The sequence below is a fragment of the Oncorhynchus mykiss genome, chromosome 3, assembly GCF_013265735.2.
Source record: "Oncorhynchus mykiss isolate Arlee chromosome 3, USDA_OmykA_1.1, whole genome shotgun sequence".
In the NCBI taxonomy this organism is placed as follows: domain Eukaryota; kingdom Metazoa; phylum Chordata; class Actinopteri; order Salmoniformes; family Salmonidae; genus Oncorhynchus; species Oncorhynchus mykiss.
The window spans coordinates 78147646-78172668 of record NC_048567.1 but is presented as its reverse complement, the minus strand read 5'-3'; the positions used below and the strand labels follow the sequence as shown (position 1 = coordinate 78172668).

Below are 25023 nucleotides of genomic sequence, written 5' to 3'. Positions count from 1 at the left end.
GTAATAAACCATAATTTCTATCTTAAGGCAATCTGACCTCAACCCCTCATTTTCCTAACCCACAGATCACCATCCGTATCCCCTATAGCAATCCTGTGACTTCCTCCCGTCCACCCAACACATTCCAAAGCCATCTGGCACCTACAGATAACCATTAACTTCTGATGTAAAACAAAAACCAGAATCGCTATCACTCCTTAAATAAGATACTTCTGAATATAAACAATGGTCTAAGGTTTAACCCAGAATCTATCAATAACCTACGTGAGGCAACATGTTCACAATCACATCTTCCCGCCCCAGTGTGATTAATAAATTAACAGACTACACAGAAAAATCAGTACAGTGTCAGTATGCAATAAAAGGCCTGGGGCAAGGGGTATGAGATGAGAGATACTTTCTTTAATAGGAATTCAACTCCATTTGGAAGCAATAGTTTACAGCACGTTCAGTATTGCACAGCATGCCCAACGATATAAAATGCGACGATATTTTGGGAACACTATTCACCAGGACTACTTGACTCACACTAGGTAATTATAACTCTGCGTCAAGACGTCAGCTTGGTATAAAGCGTAGACGATAAACATTTGCATTGGCTGTGGTTATGAGGCTTTGACGGATACCAAGGTATGGCGATTTGTTAATGCATTTGGTTTCATGTCGCTTCTTATCCAAATGCTATGCTGAGTATTTCCTTGTTTTAACTTTGCCAAAATGTAGTGGAAAAACCTCTAGAGCAGGGCTGCCCAACCCTCTTCCTGGAGATGTACCGTCCTGTGGGTTTTCAGGCCAACCCTCTTCCTGGAGATGTACCGTCCTGTGGGTTTTCAGGCCAACCCTCTTCCTGGAGATCTACCGTCCTGTGGGTTTTCAGGCCAACCCTCTTCCTGGAGATCTACCGTCCTGTGGGTTTTCAGGCCAACCCTCTTCCTGGAGATCTACCGTCCTGTGGGTTTTCAGGCCAACCCTCTTCCTGGAGATCTACCGTCCTGTGGGTTTTCAGGCCAACCCTCTTCCTGGAGATCTACCGTCCTGTGGGTTTTCAGGCCAACCCTCTTCCTGGAGATGTACCGTCCTGTGGGTTTTCAGGCCAACCCTCTTCCTGGAGATGTACCGTCCTGTGGGTTTTCAGTCCAACCTTAATTTAAAAAAACATACCTGATTCTACTCATTAGCTGCTCAACAAGACCTTAACTAGCGGAATCAGAAATGTTAAATTAGGGTTGGACTGAAAACCTACAGGACAGTAGATCTCCAGGAAGAGGGTTGGGCAGCCCTGCTCTAGGTGGAAGTTGTTCCACCTCAGCGAACAAACCATCAGAAAGAGGAAGAGAGACATCAATAAACATAGACCTTCAGGGATTCAGTTCTTGTTTAAAACTCAGGGGCCCAACCAGTAACAGTCGGACCAAAGCACCTTTCAAAACAAAGATGAAGTCAAATAATAAGGTATCAGAGAGAAAACATGACACTTCCTGATGTCAGATTCTATAAGAATCATAAAAGGACAAAACTAATTAAATGTTTCTAAAAGTAACACAATAAAAAATAAAAAAAACAACAGGCACTCAGATGTGGCAGGGCAAACCACCACGGATTACGGCCCAGTCCATCACCCGGGCAGAGCTCCCTGCTATCCAGGACCACTATACCAGGCGGTGTCAAGAGGAAGGCCCCAAACGTTGTGAAAGACTCGAGCAACCACAGTGCACCACGTCTGAAACCAACACGACCCTGAACAGCTTCTATAACCAAGCCTTAAGACTGCGAAATAGCTCTTCAAATGGCTACCCGGACTACATGCATTGACTATGTACACACAGGACATTCAGTACTTACACTAACAACACACACCAAATACGCTACTGCCAATGTACTGTCTATCATCTATACTAAGCACGCACACACACAGGACTCTCAGACATTCAGTACTTACACTGACAACACACGCCCACACACGAAATGCACTGCTGCCAATGTACTGTCTTATCTATCCAAGGCACACACACACACACACAAACACACGACAGGATTCGTTTTGAAGATGAATTAACCAGAACCATTCCTTTTCAAGAAAATATCTTGACTGGAAAAATAGGTTGATTTTTTGGGATTGAAATTGTTGAAACTGATACCCTGTCGTTTAAACACAATGAGCTACCCTGTTTCCCCCTGGATTCACACACTTCACAGGACGCTAAAATGGAGCGACAGTGTCAGAATTCACTGGGAACAGAAAGTACGCCCTTGGCTGTGACCAGCCGAGTCTTGAGATGAGATAAACGTGTTCCAAACTACACTAAAACATGTCAGTCATTACACCGGCCATAGAAAAGCAAGATGGACCGGGGTCTTTTAGAAATCTTGAAGTCAAATGGGCCCCCACCCTCATACTAAATCTGACATTTTAAAGCTTGTTTCTATACCCTTGAAAAAAAAAACACAGCAACATGGGATTCATTAAGTCCACTGTTGACACAGTCCCAAAATGTTTTGCATGTCAACAGATACGTTTTCAAAATATTGGACTTTCAAGAAGCACTTGGCTCCAATGATGCATTTTACATCACGTGACACTTTGCTTCTTGAACGTCCACTATTTTGAAAACGTATCTGTTGACATGCAAAACATTTTGGGACTGTGTCAACAGTGCACTTAATGAAACAATATCATGAGATAGTTTTGGAGTAGATGTTTCCTTTAATGTAGGCAGGACAGGTGACGATGCGTCTTTGGCTCAGAGACGTCATCGTCTTCAGTGTCCTTTGAGGAAAAGCAGCAAGACGGAGACTTGAGAACATTCTGTGCAACCGTTCTCATTTCCTCGTTACAAATCGCCAACCATCATTGATGCTTTCCACCCAGCTCTCCTCTCTCCATTTCTCCTCAGACGCAAACATCCACAACCCCCTCGTCCAGATCTCTTTCGTCAGCCAACTCTCTCCCCATCTCCTCCATCTTGACCTGCTCCAGTGTCTGCCAGGAGTCCACTTCCTGGTCTCTCCTGATTGGCTCCCCACCACTACGACCCTGCTGGGCGGAGCCTCCCTCTGTGGAGTAGATTCCAGAGTCTCCGCTGTCCTGGCGGATGTGCCTGCCGCTGTCCTGCTCCAGCTCTGAGGGGGGCGCTGTGAGGGGAGGAGGGACGTGTATCTCCAGTAGCACCACCTCAGGACAGATGGTCAGCTTATCACAGCACAGCTCCGCCTCTGAATCAGCAGTGAGGAGGCGGGGCATGTCGGAGCCGGGGGAGAAGTCACAGAGGTACTGGGGGGAGGGGAAGAGAGAAAGAAATTGTCATTACTTATTCCCAACCACCCTTAAACACACAGACACACCCACCAACCAAGAGGATGGACGGTACACCTGGATACTACTGTTATGCTGTTTACTGTTGAGTAAGCGTTTGTGAGGCCTACCTCCTGGATGTGTGCAGGCAGCTGGATAGAGGGGTAAAAGGTGTTTTTGAGGCCTCTGTAGAACCTGAAGAAGGCGTAGGAGGAAAGCAACACGAGCAGGAAACACACCATCATGGAGACCAGGAAGTACAGGAAGATCTGCCCGTACGGGGTGTCACCTGAGGACGAGAACAGTCACACTTTAGTGGCCTTATTATGCAATTACTCCTGTAAAACACGCTCTCTGGCATCTCTACACACACATTATACAGGTAGGTAATTTGTCAAGCAATTTGGAAACCAATCTCCAAGCCTTTAGTGTCAAGTGTTCATTCCTACCCTCCGTCTGCATGCACTGGGGTTCTGTGTAGCTGCTAGTCTTGTTGTAGTAGTCGTAGCGAGACTGGATCATGACACAGTACCACGTCCAGGCCTCCAACTCAGGCAGCGTCACCAGGTTGTTGCTAGAGTCCAACACTTTAGGCTTCAGACCCTGAACATCCAATAAGAACACGTTATAAAATCAGACAGGGTTGGGATACGCTGCCCTGTCTTGCACTACCCCCCCAGACGTTCCACTTATTTCACCCATTCCAGTAGGAGCACATGGGATTCTAGTGGTGAACTCATCAAGCCCTTCACAAGTTGAATCAGATGTGCTAGTCCTGAATACGTCTCAAAAAGTGGAACGGTTGGGGGTACTCCAGGAAAGGTTTGGGATATACAGATGATATATAAATCATACCTATCTGCTCTGGTGTAACACAGGGACACAGCAGAAGGGTTATTGATGTTGTTTCAACTGGAAGAGTTCCAGAGAACATGGAACAACTGACATAGAACACTTCAAAACCTTCCAGAATACAAAGCACCATCATAGAACACTTCACAACCTTCCAGAATACAAAGCCCCATCATAGAACACTTCACAACCTTCTAGAATACAAAGCCCCATCATAGAACACTTCACAACCTTCCAGAATACAAAGCCCCATCATAGAACACTTCACAACCTTCTAGAATACAAAGCACCATCATAGAACACTTCAAAACCTTCCAGAATACAAAGCCCCATCATAGAACACTTCAAAACCTTCTAGAAAACAGAGCACCACCATAGAACACTTCAAATCCTTCTAGAATACAAAGCACCAACCAGTTCCCTGCATAATGCTAAATAACTCACGGGCACTAGAGAAGCTAAACCAAGTTTAATTCTTCCCAAAGGGTCGTTACAGCGGTGATTCGGACAAAAAAAAATAAAAAAAAAATAAAAAAACACTTCACACAAGCATTGATATTTAACCCTATCTCCTAGGCTGAGTCTCCTCTTCCACAACCCAACAGCCAATGCATCTCTGTTGTTAGACAGAACCTTGGTGATATCAGTTCTTCCTCAGTTCATCTGACCTGACCTCTACCCCAAAGTGCTCACTCCTCCCCAACTCAAGGCTGTCATGGTGATTGATACCAGACTGTCTTCTCCTCCCAGAGGATCCCTGGTGGCTAACAGTGACATATCCTGACATAATGTAAACGTTACACGTTACCCTCTCTCCCTCAGTGACATATCCTGACATAATGTAAACGTTACACGTTACCCTCTCTCCCTCAGTGACATATCCTGACATAATGTAAACGTTACAATACCCTCTCTCCCTCAGTGACATATCCTGACATAATGTAAACGTTACAATACCCTCTCTCCCTCAGTGACATTGTTAGGTTCTAAGATCTCCACCCATCTCCCCTTATCAATGCCTTATCAAAGTCTACCCCGAATCCAACAATAGAAAAACACACTTGTGTTCCTATCCTTAAGTTTGTTGTTTAGAATGTTACATGTTGTAGTTTCTGGTATTTTATAGCAGTTACAGGGTTACTGAGGGAAGGCCCAGGTGACAGCAGTCCCAGGGTTACTGAGGGAAGGCCCAGGTGACAGCAGTCCCAGGGTTACTGAGGGGAGGCCCAGGTGACAGCAGTCCCAGGGTTACTGAGGGGAGGCCCAGGTGATAGCAGTCCCAGGGTTACTGAGGAGAGGCCCAGGTGATAGCAGTCCCAGGGTTACTGAGGGGAGGCCCAGGTGAAAGCAGTCCCAGGGTTACTGAGGGAGGCCCAGGTGACAGCAGTCCCAGGGTTACTGAGGGGAGGCCCAGGAGTCTTTAGGCAACAAAACAAGGCAGAAGGTTGTGCCAGTACCTGAGGGTCATCAGAGCGGCTCCAGTACAGGATGCGGTAGTACAGGAAAAGGACGTGTTCCTTCATGGAGTGCTGGGTGCTGGTCAGGGGGTCAGAGATGGTCACATCCAGCAGGTTCCCCACAGGAGCCAGCTCCACCCTGGACGGTGGGCCCAACGAAGCTAGACAGGGGGAAGAACAGATAAGACCTAAATAAACTCAAGAGTTACAATACAGCCAACTCCAGAGTCCTGGGAATGATTCTTGTTGAATGACAGATTAACTAATAGTGTTGTGTGTGCGTGTAACGGATGTGGAACGGCTAGCTTAGTTAGCGGTGTGCGCTAAATAGCGTTTCAATCAGTTACGTCACTTGCTCTGAGACCTTGAAGTAGTTGTTCCCCTTGCTCTGCAAGGGCCGCGGCTTTTGTGGAGCGATGGGTAACGATGCTTCGTGGGTGTCAGTTGTTGATGTGTGCAGAAGGTCCCTGGTTCGCGCCCGGGTATGGGCGAGGGGACGGTTTAAACTTATACTGTTACATGCGCGCGATGATAGTGTTGTGTGTGTGCGCCGATGATAGTGTTGTGTGCGCGCGAGGATAGTGTTGTGTGTGTGTGTGTGTGTGTGTGCAGGAGGATAGTGTTGTGTGTTGGCGCGTTATTTTAATTGTATTTAACCAGGTAAGACCCATTTGTGACGACCCTCCCACTCTGTCTGCCGTATTCTCTCTTTGTTGTTTCCTTATTAGGATGCCGGTGGGCAGAGTTGGGAGGGTCGTCAGCTACATGGGAAACACCTGGGCCCGGTGTCTCCTAGGATAAATACACCACTTCCCCATTCACGGAGGAGACTCTCTCCATGCAGACACCTTTATAGATTGTTGTGTATCTTGGTGTTTTTTTTGGGGTTGTTTGCTTTGGCACCTTTCAACACCCTGCATTATCACATTCATGTATGCAAAACACTCACTTACACTACTGATTACACACACCATTGTATATTGTACTTAGTTACTCGTTGTCTCCCTTTTGTTACGGGCTTTGAGCTTCGTGACACATTGATGTTAACCTGTTTTGCGTGGCAAGAAGGCAAAACAGGGAAATAGCAGCGTAGTCATAGAAACCAACTACCGATACTAACATACTGTATTACTTAATGAGTAAATAAAACATACTATTAATTCATTTTAGTTAACTGTAAACTAACGGTATCCTTTCAGTTGAGGGTACTTGCACGTCGCCTGTCTACCGGAAATTGATACCGTTGCTGTGCAAAGTCTTGCTAGCTTGTTAGCGTTGCAGATTACTAGCTAGACATCCCACAACTTCGGGTGGGTTCGTAAATCGGACGTGCCAGAATGCGATCTGGGCATTCATAAATTCAGAGCGCGTCGCTCTGGGAGAGTTCAGAGAGCACATCGGACGCTCTGGCCTCAAAAGCGGAAGTCAAGCACCCAAGCTAACTGGCTAACGTTGGCTAGCTACTTCCAGACACAAATGAGAGAACACTTCACTCTGACCATTGTACTCGCCCTAGCAGAGCTGGTTAGGCTGGTTTCATGTTATCCAGAGCGTTGGTAACCAACTGTGCTAATGGAAAGAATGTAATTACGCTTTTTTATTTTGCGGATGTTTACTGACACCGGTATTGCGAGTTCAAATCAAATGTATTTTTATAGCCCTTCGTACATCAGCTGATATCTCAAAGTGCTGTACAGAAACCCAGCCTAAAACCCCAAACAGCAAGCAATGCAGGTGTAGAAGCACGTTCATAAATTCATAATTTATTCTGCGCTCTGGCACAAGAGAGTGCTCTGAAATCGGAGTAGCTAGCCAGAGTGAATTAACAATGTCCATTGAGAACACACAACGACTATAGCACTTAGCTAAGCATGACGTGAATAATCAAGTCAATAAACGTTGGGTAGTTAGATAGTTAATATACTGGCAAGTCCAATGTATTAGTAGCCAACTAACGTTAGGTAGCTAGCTAGCTCACAAACCAGTACATACTGCTGTAATATGCTATGTGGTTCGTAAGGATAGCGTAGCTAACAAAATATGTAACTTATTTGAAAAGTAATTACTTTATTACATTACGCAACATTTGTCGTAATTAGTTAAAGCAATGAGAATTTGTATCCTCTCTCTCGTCAGACCTCGGCTGCTTATTTTCAACCATTTACTACAAATACTACAATGTTGTGAAGCCACACCCCCTTTTCTGAGGATTTGCATTATGGGCCCTAAAAGCACAGAAATGGTGTCTACTGCTTGTATACTTTGTTAAAATTCAGTACAACATCCGGGAACTTTTGGCATACTAACGACATCCACACTATGACCAATAAGCAGACTACATACTCAATTTAAGTCACTAATAGTACAGTTAGAGCAGTTCGTGTGAGTATTCGAACACAGCTTAAGTGTCACAAGTTACAGATATATTTGAAGATTAGAAACAACTGCAGCTATCACAAACAGTGTCGTCGATCAGCGTCTTAAAAACAGGCAAAGACACTAACTCCCATAACTTTAATATCTTTCGAAGCATATTTCAAGATGAAGGCATTATGGGAAAAAGATTGCTTTCCCCATCTCAGTTTTAGCCTTCCCCATCTCAGTTCAAGACTTAGGAACAGACAAGGACAGCGGCGACTGAACGAAGACTGTATTGAGTGACTGATCTGGTCAGTAATGAACAGAGATACAAAGGGAGTTGTGTACCAGTGCTTTAGCCTCCTGGTGGAGAGGTACATTGCACCATGGGTAATTGATGTAGCATTTTTCATGAATCTTGAAGCACCATGATACACTCTGGACTTAATGTAAGGTACTTGTGGATGTCTGCATATAGACAATATCACCATAAATCGAGGACCGCTAAAGTGCTTCGAACAAGATCCTTTCTGACAGATATTGAAATGCAAGATTTGTTCCTAAAATAGAAACCCAATTTCAACGTCAGTTTCTTCGTCAGGTTATCAATAGTTTCAAATTCAGCTTTTCATCTAACCAATTCCCAAGATACTTATAGGTGACCCTATCAAATGTGTGACGCCATCTGTTAACTTTAAGAGAAGAAAAAAAATCATACATTTAGTTTCTTGCATTAAGCACAAGTGTCAATTTGAAAAGATGCCTCTGAATAACATCAAAAGCCAACTATAAGTCCTGAAAAGCAATCTCAATATTAGATGCGCTAGAATAAGTCATTGTGATTAATAGTGATATATAGTGATAGTGATATATGTGCATGCAGAGCAAACAACAAGCTGCACAAGAACTCACTACTGTAATGGTCCAGGTTACAAAGTGGCTCAGCGACTCGTGTTTGCATCTCAATGTGAAAAATGAAATGAAAAAAAACTGTTTGCATGTTCTTCACAAAGAGGGCAACAGATGCTACTGAGCCAGATTTCTATGTGTCAGGGGAGAAGCTCCAGGTGGTATCTGATTTTAAGTACCTTGGCATCATACTTGATTCCAACCTCTCTTTTAAAAAGCATGTGAAAAAGTTAATTCAAATAACAAAATTCAACCTAGCTCATTTCCGATTTATACGAAATTGTTTGACTACAGAGGTAGCAAAACTGTACTTCAAATCTATGATACTCCCCCACTTAACATACCGCTTGACTAGTTGGGCCCAAGCTTCCTGTACAACATTAAAACCTATTCAGTCTGTCAACAAGTAGGCTCTCAAAGTGCTTGATAGGAAGCCCAATAGCCATCACTGTTACATCCTCAGAAAGCATGAGCTCCTGAGCAGGAAAAATATTGTGCAATACACCTACGCATGTCTTGTATTCAAGATCCTAAATGGCCTGGCTCTGGCTCCACTCCACTTTTTGTTAAACAGAAAACCCAGACAAATGGCAGCAGATCCACTAGGTCCGCCATGAGAGGTGACTGTATAGTTCCCTTAAGGAAAAGCACCTTTAGTAAATCCGTTTCCTCTGTGAGAGCTTCCCATGTCTGGAATACACTGCCATCAGACACACATAACTGCACCACATATCACACTTTCACAAAATGGCTAAAAGGTCAATCAGATTTGTGAACATGGTCACTAGCTGTGTTGCCATTTTCCATGTTGTCTGTAGCTTGTGAAGTATGGAAACACTTTGTTGCTTTTGTGAATTTTATCTTGCTGCTTTTTGTCCTATGTTGCTCTGTCTGTATGCTACGTCTTGCTTGTCCTATGTTAATCTGTCTGTATGCTACGTCTTGCTTGTCCTATGTTAATCTGTCTGTATGCTACGTCTTGCTTGTCCTATGTTAATCTGTCTGTATGCTACGTCTTGCTTGTCCTATGTTGCTCTGCGTGTATGCTACGTCTTGCTTGTCCTGTGTTGCTCTGCGTGTATGCTACGTCTTGCTTGTCCTACGTTGCTCTGCGTGTGCTCACTGCTCAATGATTGTCTATATTGTAATTGTTTTTAATAACCTGCCCAGGGACTGCGGTTGAAAGTTAGCCGGCTGGCTAAAACCGGCACTTTTACTGAAACGTTGATTAATGTGCACTGTCCCTGTAAAAAATTAAATAAACTCAAACCCAATCAACACGCGCTTGTGGCTGTTGGTGTGTAGGTGTTGGTGTGTGGGTGTTGGTGTGTAGGTGTTGGTGTGTGGGTGTTGGTGTGTAGGTGTTGGTGTGTAGGTGTTGGTGTGTGGGTGTTGGTGTGTAGGTGTTGGTGTGTAGGTGTTGGTGTGTGGGTGTTGGTGGGCGTTTAAATGTGTGAATGTTCGCAACGGTGTTTATTTTCTTCTCTCATTTAGTTTTTCCCCCCATCTGTGCTCAAGTCTGTCTGCCTTCTCCCATTCCTCTCACCATCGATATCAGGGCAGAAGTCTTTGTTGACCCAGTCCGAGTTGACTCCGTCTGCGCTGGCTCGGACTCTGAGAACGTACATTCCCAGGTAGTGCAGATCAGAACCTGTGAGGTCACAGCGGGTGCGTGTGGTCCTTTCACACACACGGCTCCAGTTCTTCTTCTTCATTTTCATCTTGTACTTCCTGTTGGGGAGCGAGCGAGAGGGTCAGTGATGAGAGGCAGTCTTGGCCTAATACCAGATCATGACTCTCATGGTGGTAAAATAAAGCAGACGAGTCACTGTTTGGGTGTAGGAGGTGAAATACGGTATCATGTGACATGGAGGTGACATACAGTACAGTATGTGACATGTAGGAGGGGGAGGTGAACTACAGTATGTGACATGTAGGAGGGGGAGGTGAACAACAGTACAGTATGTGACATGTAGGAGGGGGAGGTGAACTACAGTACAGTATGTGACATGTAAGAGGGGAGGTGAACTACAGTATGTGACATGTAGGAGGGGGAGGTGAAATACAGTACAGTATGTGACATGTAGGAGGGGAGGTGAACTACAGTATGTGACATGTAGGAGGGGGAGGTGAACTTCAGTACAGTATGTGACATGTAGGGAGGGGGAGGTGAACTACAGTACAGTATGTGACATGTAGGAGGGGAGGTGAACTACAGTATGTGACATGTAGGAGGGGAGGTGAAATACAGTATGTGACATGTAGGAAGGGGAGGTGAAATACAGTATGTGACATGTAGGAGGGGGAGGTGAACTACAGTATGTGACATGTAGGAGGGGGAGGTGAACTACAGTATGTGACATGTAGGAGGGGGAGGTGAAATACAGTATGTGACATGTAGGAGGGGGAGGTGAACTACAGTATGTGACATGTAGGAGGGGAGGTGAACTACAGTATGTGACATGTAGGAGGGGGAGGTGAAATACAGTATGTGACATGTAGGAGGGGGAGGTGAACTACAGTATGTGACATGTAGGAGGGGAGGTGAACTACAGTATGTGACATGTAGGAGGGGGAAGTGAACTACAGTACAGTATGTGACATGTAGGAGGGGGAAGTGAACTACAGTACAGTATGTGACATGTAGGAGGGGGAGGTGAACTACAGTATGTGACATGTAGGAGGGGAGGTGAACTACAGTATGTGACATGTAGGAGGGGGAGGTGAACTACAGTACAGTATGTGACATGTAGGAGGGGGAGGTGAACTACAGTACAGTATGTGACATGTAGGAAGGGGAGGTGAACTACAGTATGTGACATGTAGGAGGGGGAGGTGAACTACAGTACAGTATGTGACATGTAGGAGGGGGAGGTGAACTACAGTACAGTATGTGACATGTAGGAAGGGGAGGTGAACTACAGTATGTGACATGTAGGAGGGGGAGGTGAACTACAGTACAGTATGTGACATGTAGGAGGGGGAGGTGAACTACAGTACAGTATGTGACATGTAGGAGGGGGAGGTGAACTACAGTACAGTATGTGACATGTAGGAGGGGGAGGTGAAATACAGTATGTGACATGTAGGAGGGGGAGGTGAACTACAGTATGTGACATGTAGGAGGGGAGGTGAACTACAGTATGTGACATGTAGGAGGGGGAGGTGAACTACAGTACAGTATGTGACATGTAGGAGGGGGAGGTGAACTACAGTATGTGACATGTAGGAGGGGAGGTGAACTACAGTATGTGACATGTAGGAGGGGGAGGTGAACTACAGTATGTGACATGTAGGAGGGGAGGTGAACTACAGTATGTGACATGTAGGAGGGGGAGGTGAAATACAATATGTGCATGTAGGAGGGGGAGGTGAAATACAGTATGTGACATGTAGGGGGGAGGTGAACTACAGTACAGTATGTGACATGTAGGAGGGGGAGGTGAACTACAGTATGTGACATGTAGGAGGGGAGGTGAACTACAGTATGTGACATGTAGGAGGGGGAGGTGAACTACAGTACAGTATGTGACATGTAGGAGGGGGAGGTGAACTACAGTACAGTATGTGACATGTAGGAGGGGAGGTGAACTACAGTACAGTATGTGACATGTAGGAGGGGGAGGTGAAATACAGCATGTGACATGTAGGAGGGGAGGTGAACTACAGTATGTGACATGTAGGAGGGGGAGGTGAAATACAGTATGTGACATGTAGGAAGGGGAGGTGAAATACAGTATGTGACATGTAGGAGGTGAAATACAGTATGTGCATGTAGGAGGGGGAGGTGAAATACAGTATGTGACATGTAGGAGGGGGAGGTGAAATACAGTATGTGCATGTAGGAGGGGGAGGTGAAATACAGTATGTGACATGTAGGAGGTGAACTACAGTATGTGACATGTAGGAGGTGAAATACAGTATGTGACATGTAGGGGGGGAGGTGAAATACAGTATGTGCATGTAGGAGGGGGAGGGGAACTACAGTATGTGACATGTAGGAAGAGGAGGTGAACTACAGTATGTGACATGTAGGAAGAGGAGGTGAACTACAGTATGTGACATGTAGGAGGGGGAGGTGAAATACAGTACAGTATGTGACATGTAGGAAGGGGAGGTGAAATACAGTATGTGACATGTATGAGGGGAGGTGAACTACAGTATGTGACATGTAGGAGGGGGAGGTGAACTACAGTATGTGACATGTAGGAGGGGGAGGTGAAATACAGTATGTAACATGTATGAGGGGAGGTGAACTACAGTATGTGACATGTAGGAAGGGGAGGTGAAATACAGTATGTGACATGTATGAGGGGAGGTGAACTACTGTATGTGACATGTAGGAGGGGGAGGTGAACTACAGTATGTGACATGTAGGAGGGGAGATGAACTACAGTATGTGACATGTAGGAGGGGAGGTGAACTACAGTATGTGACATGTAGGAGGGGGAGGTGAACTACAGTATGTGACATGTAGGAGGGGGAGGTGAACTACAGTATGTGACATGTAGGAGGGGAGGTGAACTACAGTATGTGACATGTAGGAGGGGAGGTGAACTACAGTATGTGACATGTAGGAGGGGAGGTGAACTACAGTATGTGACATGTAGGAGGGGGAGGTGAAATACAGTATGTGACATGTAGGAGGGGGAGGTGAAATACAGTATGTGACATGTAGGAAGGGGAGGTGAACTACAGTATGTGACATGTAGGAGGGGAGGTGAACTACAGTATGTGACATGTAGGAGGGGGAGGTGAACTACAGTATGTGACATGTAGAGGGGGAGGTGAAATACAGTATGTGACATGTAGGAGGGGGAGGTGAAATACAGTATGTGACATGTAGGAGGGGGAGGTGAAATACAGTATGTGACATGTAGGAGGGGGAGGTGAAATACAGTATGTGACATGTAGGAGGGGGAGGTGAACTACAGTATGTGACATGTAGGAAGAGGTGAAATACAGTATGTGACATGTAGGAGGGGGAGGTGAACTACAGTATGTGACATGTAGGAGGGGGAGGTGAACTACAGTATGTGACATGTAGGAAGAGGTGAAATACAGTATGTGACATGTAGGAGGGGGAGGTGAAATACAGTATGTGACATGTAGGAGGGGGAGGTGAACTACAGTATGTGACATGTAGGAAGAGGTGAAATACAGTATGTGACATGTAGGAGGGGGAGGTGAACTACAGTATGTGACATGTAGGAAGAGGAGGTGAAATACAGTATGTGACATGTAGGAGGGGGAGGTGAACTACAGTATGTGACATGTAGGAGGGGGAGGTGAAATACAGTATGTGACATGTAGGAGGGGTCTGCGGGGGTGGTGTGAGTGCATCTGGTGACTTACGCCATGTACTCTACAGTGAAGCTAACAGAGTTGCCTGTGGTCGTCTGGTCCCAGTCCCACGTCAGTACATACTGTGTGTTCAGGGTGAGCAGAGTCAGGTTCTGAGGTTGAGGCAGCTCTGCAAGCACTGGAACACAGAGAGTAAGACAGGCAGACCGGGTCACTGAATAGTTCTTCACTGTTTGGTACCGTGTTGTTTACATGTTACATGATGGGAGTTGGATATAAGCAACTGATTCGGCAGCAACTTTGAAGTTAAAATAGCCTCAACATTTGCATACTTTAGGCTGTTGGCCAGGGTGTAGGTTTATGACAGTCAAATACCTCTTTCCTCTCTCCACCCTACTGATGTTACATTTGCAAACCCCTTTGGATAACATAGAGATTCTGGGAACATCAGAAGGTGGGGGGAAATGAACTATATTCTGGTAATCTGACCAATTGAACATATGGTATGAATGAATATGATGTCAATTTGGTTGTCATCTGAGACATTATCATCAATGATAAGATGACATAAACGCTACAGTGGAAAGTCTACACATCAGAGTTATCGGATTCACATGGAATTGTTGTTCAATTTAAAATGTTTGAATATGAAATTATTCATGATGGGATGAAATGTGATTTTAGCTTCTAAAATGTGAGATTTGGGTTTTCATAAGGTCAATCAGTGGCCCTCCCCTGTGAAGGGACATGGGCTATAAAACTTTTCAAAAACGCCCTCCTCTCCCTTCCTATATAAAGCCTTGACGACAATATAACCTCCTGTTCCGAGGATGTGAGGAAGATGTCAGAATGGTTCAGATAATAACTACAGAACGAAGCCAACATCAGCGTGAGCTTTGGTTGCGAATGGTATGACCTTTGAACTCTTATTCACTACAGAAGTGATACCTCCTAGCCATTGAATTTGCAACAGCAGCAGAAGGAACAGACAGAGTATCCCATCTACCACACAACAACGTATCCAATTTACCAGCAGAGACATTCTTCAAAGGACTCGGTTGGGCAACACGGCCTTCCATCTACCGCCAACCTACCGAAGCGCAGCTCAGAGTAAATATTTATTGTATTTTCCTTTTCCAAATGGCCGGTAATTTAGAATGCATAAGATACTGTATTCACGATAGCATAGCTTTCTCCTTTGTTCCACAGTCTTCCCGCTGTTTCACTCAAACCCAGCCCTTTTTCTTTTGTGTAACAAGCTGTCAAATCTGTTCTGCCCGCTAGGGACGTTTTCCTTTATGACATCATTTGTAATCAAGTTATGATTTAATTATGTGTATGTGTAATTCTGTGTGATTAGTTAGGTATTTAGTAAATAAATAATTAAACCCAATTTTGTATTGCTGATTCAACTTGTTAGCCAGGGTTCATGCAGATAACCAAGAATTTACAACTTTCAGATGAGACTGAATTAAGACGACGATTAATATTGACTGCTATTGATGTAAAATATTCCTAGGTCTTTAAGAGTTTATTAAGAGAACAGCTCTATAAATATTATTTCGTGGTGCCGACTCTCTAGTTAATTACATTTACATGATTAGCTCAATCAAGTAATATTAATTACAGAGAAATGATTTTATAGAATAGCATGTCATATCACTTAATCCGGCATAGCCAAATACACGACACTGTATTTCTTCACAGCCAACCACCAATTCACATGTCCTGTGGACAACATGAAATATTCAACAAAGAGGAATTGATCCAATATTTAAAATCTCTGAAGAACAAATAAGCGAACACAGCCCTGTGGTGAGAAAGAAACAATAGACTGGCAACAATGACAGTGACCTCACTAGCCAGCGTTTCTATTGGCCGATTCCACGCCAGCGTTTCTATTGGCCGATTCCACACCAGCGAGAAATATTTTCATTATGTCAGAATGTTCTTGTAATTCTCACATAGGAACAGCATTGGGAGGAAGGATGTTTAACATGCTGTTTACCTTTGTAGCAAACTATTATTATTATTATTATAATTTAAACGTGATTAAAGTGGCCATTTAAGACCCTAATGATCTGTAAACACGTACATGATAGACATCTTGGCGTCATTATAATTCCTTGTAGTGTTCTCTCTAAATAAGGAGTATGTCTAGACTATAAAAAACAAAAAAAAATTGTCACATTAATTTAATCAACATTAAAAATATTGATATCTCAAAAGGACACTTTTCGATTTAGCTTATTTTTAGAGACATACCGTTTGTAAACAATATACTCTTCTTCAGAAGAAACATTTCCAGAGTAGGCTCTGGTACTTTTAATGATATGATCCATCTATTACATAGAAATGGACATTATAGATCATTAACCAATCACAGCCCTCCTTTAGGATTGCACATTCAGCAAGTCACCAGCAGATGGATTGACTTTGAACCCATTTTCCCCATTCACTGTGTTGGTAGTGCTCATAAACTGATTCACACAGAATTAGCAGAGCCCACTCTGGAAATTTGATGTACTTGTAGAGTATGCAAATTGGTTGGAAGCCGAAAAAGGAAATTCCTGAGGACAACAAGGCGAACTCCACCTATTCTCTCCAGGAAACATTCAATCACATGGTTTTATCTGGTTGCTCTGTGACTGCGATAACCCGAGAACAAAATTTGACTACAATAAAGTTGCCAATGTCTTTGCAAATGATCCAAAACAAGCCACGTACAGCAACATGCTTCAAATGAAAGCTCAAGATGGAACTGCAGGCTATAGGCTCATTACACACGAAAGAGAATTGTCTACATATCGAACCCAAGACCGTCATATCCCAGGGCAGTGACGCTAGGCGGTACGCTACAAACCCTGTAATAGATGCATCAACTTGACTTAAAAATTGTCCGTCTGGTGATGACAGCACATTTTTTTTCCAAAAAGTTGGATTTTCAGTACTGATTGAATGTTTAGTCATCTTTGGTTATTTTTTTTCCCTTAACAGTTGTTGGGTTCAAAGACACTCATTTTATCACATCGCTAACAAAGTTAGTAAGCATGGAGTTTGACTGCACACGAGCAAGGGATGATTATTATGATGTTGTTTGACCATCTTTGAGATGTTTCTGCAACAATTGACTGGACAAGATTTGGAAAGGCACACCTGTCTAGATAAAGGACCCACAGTTGATAGAGCATGTCAGAGCAAAAAAAACAAGCAATGAGGTCAAAAAGGAATTGTCCATGGAGCTCAGAGACAGGACTGTGTCAAGCCACAGATCTAGGGAAGGGTACCAACAAAAATTCTGGTCCCCAGGAACACTGTGGCCTCCATCATTCTTAAATTAAAGAAGTTTGGAACTACCAAGAACCTTCCTAAAGGTGGCAGCCCGGCCAAACTGAGCAATCGGGGATCTGACCAAGAACCTGATGGTCACTGACAGGTCTCCAGAGTTCCTCTGTGGAGATGGTTGTCCTTTTGGAAGGTTCTTCCATCTCCGCAGCACTCCACCAATCAGGCCTCTACAGTAGTGGCCAGACGAAAAAATAAAAGGCACATGATAGCCCGCTTGCAGTTGGCCAAAAGGCACCTAAAGGACTGACAATGAGAAACAAGATTCTCTGATCTGATCTGATGAAACCAAGATTGAGCTTTATGGCCTGAATGCCAAATGTCACGTCTGGAGGAAACCTAGCACCATCCCCACGGTGAAGCATGGTGGTGGCAGTATAATGCTGTGGGGATGTTTTTCAGTGCCAAAGACTGGGAGTCTAGTCAGGAGAGGCAAAGGTGAACGGGGCAAAGTACAGAGAGATCCTTAATGAAAACCTGCTCCAGAGCCCTCAGCACCTCAGACTGGGGCGAAGGTTCACCTTCCAACAGGACAACGACCATAAGCACACAGCCAAGACAACACAGTAGTGGCTTCGAGACAAGTCTCTGAATGTCCTTGAGTGGCTCAGACAGAGCCCGGACTTGAACCCGATCGAACATCTCTGGAGAGGCTTAAAAATAGCTGGGCAGCAACGCTCCCCATCCAACCTGAGAGCTTGAGAGGATCTGGAGAGAAGAATGGGAGAAACTCCCCAAATACAGGTGTGCCAAGCTTGTAGCGTCAAACCCAAGACGACTAGAGGCTGTAATCGCTGCCAAAGCTGCTTCAACAAAGTACTGAGTAAAGGGTCTGAAAAATTGCTTTGTCATTATTGGGTATTGTGTAAACGGATTAAATTGTAAAAAAAAACAACAAAAAAACATCAATCTTCCTTTGCATCTCATCCAACTGGTGTTACCTAGATAGATGCTAGTTGATACTGTTGATACTGTTGCGTAGCAACTGAGTTGGTCGACCGGTTTAGAACTCTGATATAGGGCTGAAAAGATGTCAGCATTGTTAGGAATGCTAAAAAAAATAAAAAATAAAAAGTAGCACATCCTTAGTTTTTAAATGAGCAGAAATGTGCCCGTGAGAGAAACACATTGTGAATTTAATAAAAATGGTTGCACCAAAAACTAGCGACCTTGCCCGAATAGCCTAATGCTAGCGACCTTGCCCGAATAGCCTAATGCTAGCGACCTTGCCCGAATACCCTAATGCTAGCGACCTTGCCCGAATACCCTAATGCTAGCGACCTTGCCCGAATACCCTAATGCTAGCGACCTTGTCCGAATACCCTAATGCTAGCGACCTTGTCCGAATACCCTAATGCTAGCGACCTCGTCCGAATACCCTAATGCTAGCGACCTTGTCCGAATACCCTAATGCTAGCGACCTTGCCAAAAATCTGGTATAATGGTTCTCTGTAACAGCCGGACGGATCATGACGAGAGGCGGTGTGTCGTGTTCCGCCTGTCAAGTTGATTTGCAAATGTTCATCGATATTGGTGTCATATTGGCTTAGATATGACAGTAGAGAGATTTTAATTTAACAATTGAACTGCAAAAACAATGCACACTATAGTTGAGCCAACAGAAACGACTATAATATTGTTCAAAAGAAAAAAGGGGGTGTTTCTATTGATATTTTGTTCATATTAACAAATTCATGTTAACTATATATATATATATATATATATACCTTATGATGACGGTATCATTATACTCCTTATAGTGTACTCTTAACATATATATATATATATATATATATCTTAAAAGAGCCTCAAATTGCCAATTGCATCATAATTTCCCCCTCCAAAAAAAAAAAAGTACACAAATTTAAAAAGCATTTCAAACCTTCTTTACCCCCCCCCCAAAATAATGTACTTGAGAATGTGTGTGTGAGAATGGCCAGAACAAAAGCAGAGATATTTTCCACTCCTGCTGGTGCGGAAAAACCCTGTAGAGCTTGCTTGACTGAGACTCAATGCCTAAACAGGATGTTGCATCAGATGGGGGGGGGGGGGGGGCATCTAATTTAGAGGGAACAGTTCCCCTAACATCTGTGTGCTAAGCTTCAGTGCACCCTCGGACTCAAATCTGTATCTTTTTTTCCCTCTTTCTAAATCAGGGGGGGGGGGGGGGGGGGTACAGTCAGGGTGCCTGCTAAACCAAGTATAACTATAAGAAATCGAAGATGTGTCAAATTATATCCAGCTCAGGGGCTCCAGCTATGCATTTGGTTTGCTAACTAAGTGGCTAGATGTCAAGATTAAGTTTATTGGTCACTGTGGAGACATTCAATCCAATCCTGGATCGAGATCCTCCTGTTGCCTAATTTGTTCTGTGCATGACTATGACTGGTTATGACGTTTCCTATAACTCAGCCTTTGCACTCCGAAGCGGAGTCCACGGTGTTGGAGTTATAAAAAAAGTGTGAGGGTGTGGCAGAAACCCTAACCATGGTCTAGGTTATAAATAGCTTGGCTACAATGAAACCAGTTACACTGCTGATGACAATGTAAATAACAGAACATTGAACATGAAGTATGACACATCCAAGATCCAGAAAGTGACTCAACCATAAAGGAATTGTACAGCGTGGAGAACGGCATAACTTTCCAAACTGTCACTGAAGCACTGAAACAGATTTGGAACATTGGAATTCAGGAACCTCTAGGCTAGGGTCTGCTGACTTTAGTTCCTCTTCCCTGACCTAACCTCTCCAAGTCTATTAAAAGGTTGCTAGAGGGTCTTAGGCTACAGGGCAATTCCACGGTGACAGCATTAAACTGTGACTCAAGATTTTTCACTTAAAAATGGATGCCAAGGGCCCCCCCCCCCGGCTGGGGCAGTGGTCTAAGGCTAGGCTAGTGCTAGCTGTGCCACCAGAAACTCTGGGTTCGAGCCCAGGCTTTGTCGCTGCCGGACTACTTTTAACAATTTACACTGAACATTTTATGAAAATACATTTACTGGAAGAACTGCACAGATGCAAAGTTTGGCGAGAGAATTTCAGTAAAATCTCCCTTCGTTAACTGAACATCTCCACGTTTCCCAAAAAGTCTTAAATATTTGCTTTGAATTCAAATTCAACTCTATCTGCAGAAAGAAAGGGGCGTTAGCTATGACATGACACATTGACTGAAAATATATCATTTTCAGTTATTGAACTACAGTAAATAAAGTGGATTTACACCCAGTAACATAATTTAATTACAGGTCCCTGGTCTGTACTACACAGAAAATGCATAATTAATTATGTATATGAATGTTATTCTCTTCATGGTGATGTATCCTATGCAGGGCTCTACAGTGTCGACCATTTTAGGCGCATATGGGAATAAATATTTTGCTATGTGACGAGGATTGTTTTTACATCGGAGCACCAATGCGCAAATACCATAAAATGTGTGTTGTCCGGACCAAATCTGAACCAAGCATAGACAATTTTGGCCATAGCTCCGGCGGCAGGGTAGCCTAGTGGTTAGAGTGTAGGGACGGCAGGTAGCCTAGTGGTTAGAGTGTAGGGCGGTAGGGTAGCCTAGTGGTTAGAGTGTAGGGACGGCAGGTAGCCTAGTGGTTAGAGTGTAGGGACGGCAGGGTAGCCTAGTGGTTAGAGTGTAGAGGCGGCAGGGTAGCCTAGTGGTTAGAGCATTGGACCAGTAACCGAAAGGTTGAAAGAACCTCAGTCTCCCGAGTGGCGCAGCGGTCTAAGGCACTGCATCTCAGTGCTAGAGGCGTCACTACAGACCCTGGTTCAATTTCAGGCTGTATCACAACCGGCCGTGATTGGGAGTCACATAGGGCGGCGCACAATTGGCCCAGTGTCGTCCGGGTTTGGCTGTCATTGTAAATAAGATTTGCTCTTAACTGACTTGCTTAGTTAAATAATAAATACACAAATACACAAATACATATATCAGTAGAGGATGCCTGGTTATTCTTTAAAAGTGCTTTCCTCACCATCTTAAGTAAGCATGCCCCATTACATTTTTTTGATGTTCATGTTCTGAAAGGGCGGAAAAATCTGTACCGCTACAAATCAGCTGGGCTAGACAATCAGGAACCTCCAAAATTATCCGCCACAATTGTTGCAACCCCTATTACTTGCCTGTTCAACCTCTCATATCGTCTGAGAGACCCAAAGATTGGAAAGCTGCCGCTGTCATCCCCCTCTTCAAAGGGGGAGACACCCTAGACCCAAACTGTTACAGACCTAGATCTATCTTACCCTGCCTTTCGAAGGTCTTCCAAAGCCAAGTTAACAAACAGATCACTGACCATTTCGAATCCCACCGTACCTTCTCCACTATGCAATCTGGTTTCAGAGCTGGTCATGGGTGCACCTCAGCCACACTCAAGGTCCTAAACAATATCTTAACCGCCATCGATAAGAGACATTACCGTGTAGCTGTATTCGTCGACCTGGCCAAGGCTTTCGACCCTGTCAATCACAACATTCTTATCGGTAGACTCAACAGCCTTGGTTTCTGAAATGACTGCCTCGCCTGGTTCACCAACTACTTCTCAGATAGAGTTTGCATGGCTTGTTGTCCGGACCTCTGGCAGTCTCTATGGGGGTACCACAGGGTTCAATTCTCAGGCTGACTCTTTCTCTGTATACATACATCAACGTCGCTCTTGCGGCTGGTGATTCTCCGATCCACCTCTACGCCGACGACACCATTCTGTACACCTCTGGCCCTTCTTTGGACACTGTGTTAACTAACCTCCAGGCGAGCTTCAATGCCATACAACTCTCCTTCCGTGGCCTCCAACTGCTCTTAAAAGCAAGTAAAACTAAATGCATGCTCTTCAACCGATCGCTGCCCGCACCTGCCACCCCGTCCAGCATCACTACTCTGGACGGTTCGGACGTAGAATATGTGGACAACTACCTAGGTGTCTGGCTAGACTGTAAACTCTCCTTCTAGACTCACATTAAACATCTCCAATCCAAAATTAAATCTATAATTGGCTTTCTATTTCACAAAACAAAGCATCCTTCACTCATGCTGCCAAACCCTAGTAAAACTTTGTATAGACTTTGGCGTTGTCATTTATAAAATAGCCCCAAACACTCTACTCAGCAAATTGGATGCTGTCTATCACAGTGCCATCTGTTTTGTCACCAAAGCCCCATATACTACCCACCACTGCGGGTAGTATGCTCTCGTATGCTCTCGTTGGCTGGCCCTCACTTCATATTCGTCAACAAACCCACTGGCTCCAGGTCATCTATAGGTGTTTGCTAGGTAAAGCCCCGCCTTATCTCAGCTCACTGGTCACCATATCAGCACCCACCTGTAGCACATGCTCCAACAGGTATATTTCACTGGTCACCCCCAAAGCCAATTCCTCCTTTGGCCGCCTTTCCTTCCCAGTTCTCTACTGCCAATGACTGGAACGAACTGCAAAAATCACTGAAGCTGTAGACTCATATCTCCCTCACTAACTTTAAACGTCAGCTGTCAGAGCAGCACACAGATCACTGCACCTGTACATAGCTCACCCAACTACCTCATCCCTATATTGTTTTTTTGTTGCTCCTTTGCACCCCAGTATCTCTACTTGCACATCTTTCACTCCAGTGTTTAATTGCTAAATTGTCATTTATTTCACCACTACGGCCTATTTATTTCCTTACCTCCCTAATCTTACTTCCTTTGTATATAGACTTTCCTATTGTGTTATTGACTGTACTGTTTGTTCCATGTGTAACTTAATTTTTTTTTTTTAAAAGAACATTCTTATTTTCAATGACGGCCTACGAACAGTGGGTTAACTGCCTGTTCAGGGGCAGAACAACAGTCAGCTCGGGGATTTCAACTTGCAACCTTCCGGTTATTAGCCCAACGTTCTAACCACTAGGCTACCCTGCCGCCCCGACTCTGTTGTTGTTTGTGTCACACTGCTACGCTTTATCTTGGCCAGATCGCAGATGTAAATGAGAACTTGTTCTCAACTGGCCACCTGGTTAAATAAAGGTGAAATTAAATTTAAATTTAAAAAACCTCAATGTAAGCGTGAATCGATTCACAATTGCGGCACGGTTCTAGAAACAAATCCATTTACTTGCATATCACATCAAAATCAATACTTACTGTACACGGTTTTAAAAGATGAACGCAGTTGCAGTCGACAGTATTTTTCAGTGTATAAACAAAGACAGACGCCGCAAATGTGTAAATACAGTTGTTCAGAGAAGCAGATAGCGAGCTACTTAGCACGGGTAACGTCAGTCCCTCCGTTTCCCGTTAACAAGCACTGTAACGTGAAAATATGGCCGTGCGGCTAACAGACTAAGCAGCTCTGCTAGGGCGAGAGAAAAATGGTCAGAAGGAGGTGTCTGGAAGTAACTAGCATGTGTGGTCTGAATGCTTGGAGCAACCCTTACACCTCAAACCAGAGCACTCCTAATTTATTAAAACAGGTCAATCTGACAATGCTCTGAATTTTCTAAAACGTCCGGAGCACCATCTGACACTCCACAGTGAATTTACGAACACACCCAGTGAAGTCGAAGACATAACAATATTGTATCCCTATATATAATCTATATTCATGTAGTTAACACACGGGTTTCAACCACCGACGTACCACCCGCCATTAGAAACGAATGTTTAAATAGCTCTCAGATATTACAAATCAAGTCGATATAAACCCACCGAGTTTGACCGAAGGTAACGTTAGCTATCCATTTAAAGGGATCTCTAACTACAGCTAAATTAGCTAGTTGCTGTACTTACCATTGGTTATTGGGAGAGACCAGAGGAGAACGAGTGCAAAGCCCACCTTCATGATGAATAATTATTATTTAACAAGTAATCCAACGGTACGTTTTTCCCCAAAAAAATACCTTCACAGATCGTTCATTTTCCCAATCCCAGTTTTAGTTGCTGTGGCCAGTTGAGTTGCTCCCGGTTCAAGGGAACATCACCGGATAAACAATCCGATATGGACGCCAACGAAATGACATATATGGAGATGTATGAATGACGTCGAAACTCAGTAACTTTACTCTGATTGGTTCTACGTGATTACGTTTTTTGTACGTAGTTTGCGAAACAGTCGTCAAGACATGGATGAGATCAATGGATAATCAAATATTGGTAAATACATAGAAGGATAGTTAGATATATAGCTAGCTAGTTAGTTTGCAACAATAGTTTAATTTATTTTATTTTATGCTTGGTAGATTATTTTGTTTAGTTTTACAAGGTTGGTGAAATTCAGGAGGGGTGAATGTAACAGTTGTTAAAATACTTTGTGAATTTCACCAGGTTCATATATTAATATAGCATGTTGATTTGTTATCATGCATGCTTGCAAAAATAATTAAAGAGCAGCAGTAAAATAACAGTAGCGAGGCTATATACAGAGGGTACCAGTACAGGGTCAATGTGCGGGGGCACCGGTTAGTTGAGGTAATTGAGGTAATATGTACAAGTAGGTAGAGTTAAAGTGACTATGCATAG

General features: G+C 44.0%; 1 protein-coding gene across 4 annotated transcripts; it reads right to left on the bottom strand.

Annotated features, from left to right (window-relative positions):
• Window positions 1–382: 382 nt before the first annotated feature.
• On the bottom strand, window positions 383–24521 carry LOC101268957 (intracellular-type I interferon receptor). 4 transcript variants are annotated; one of them, NM_001281392.1, is given in 8 exon segments: window positions 383–1099; window positions 2703–3271; window positions 3424–3581; window positions 3742–3895; window positions 5602–5762; window positions 10415–10599; window positions 14224–14350; window positions 23650–23829. In NM_001281392.1, coding segments are annotated over 7 exon segments (1167 nt in total). In that variant the 5' UTR covers window positions 23651–23829; the 3' UTR covers window positions 383–1099; window positions 2703–2890.
• Window positions 24522–25023: the final 502 nt, after the last annotated feature.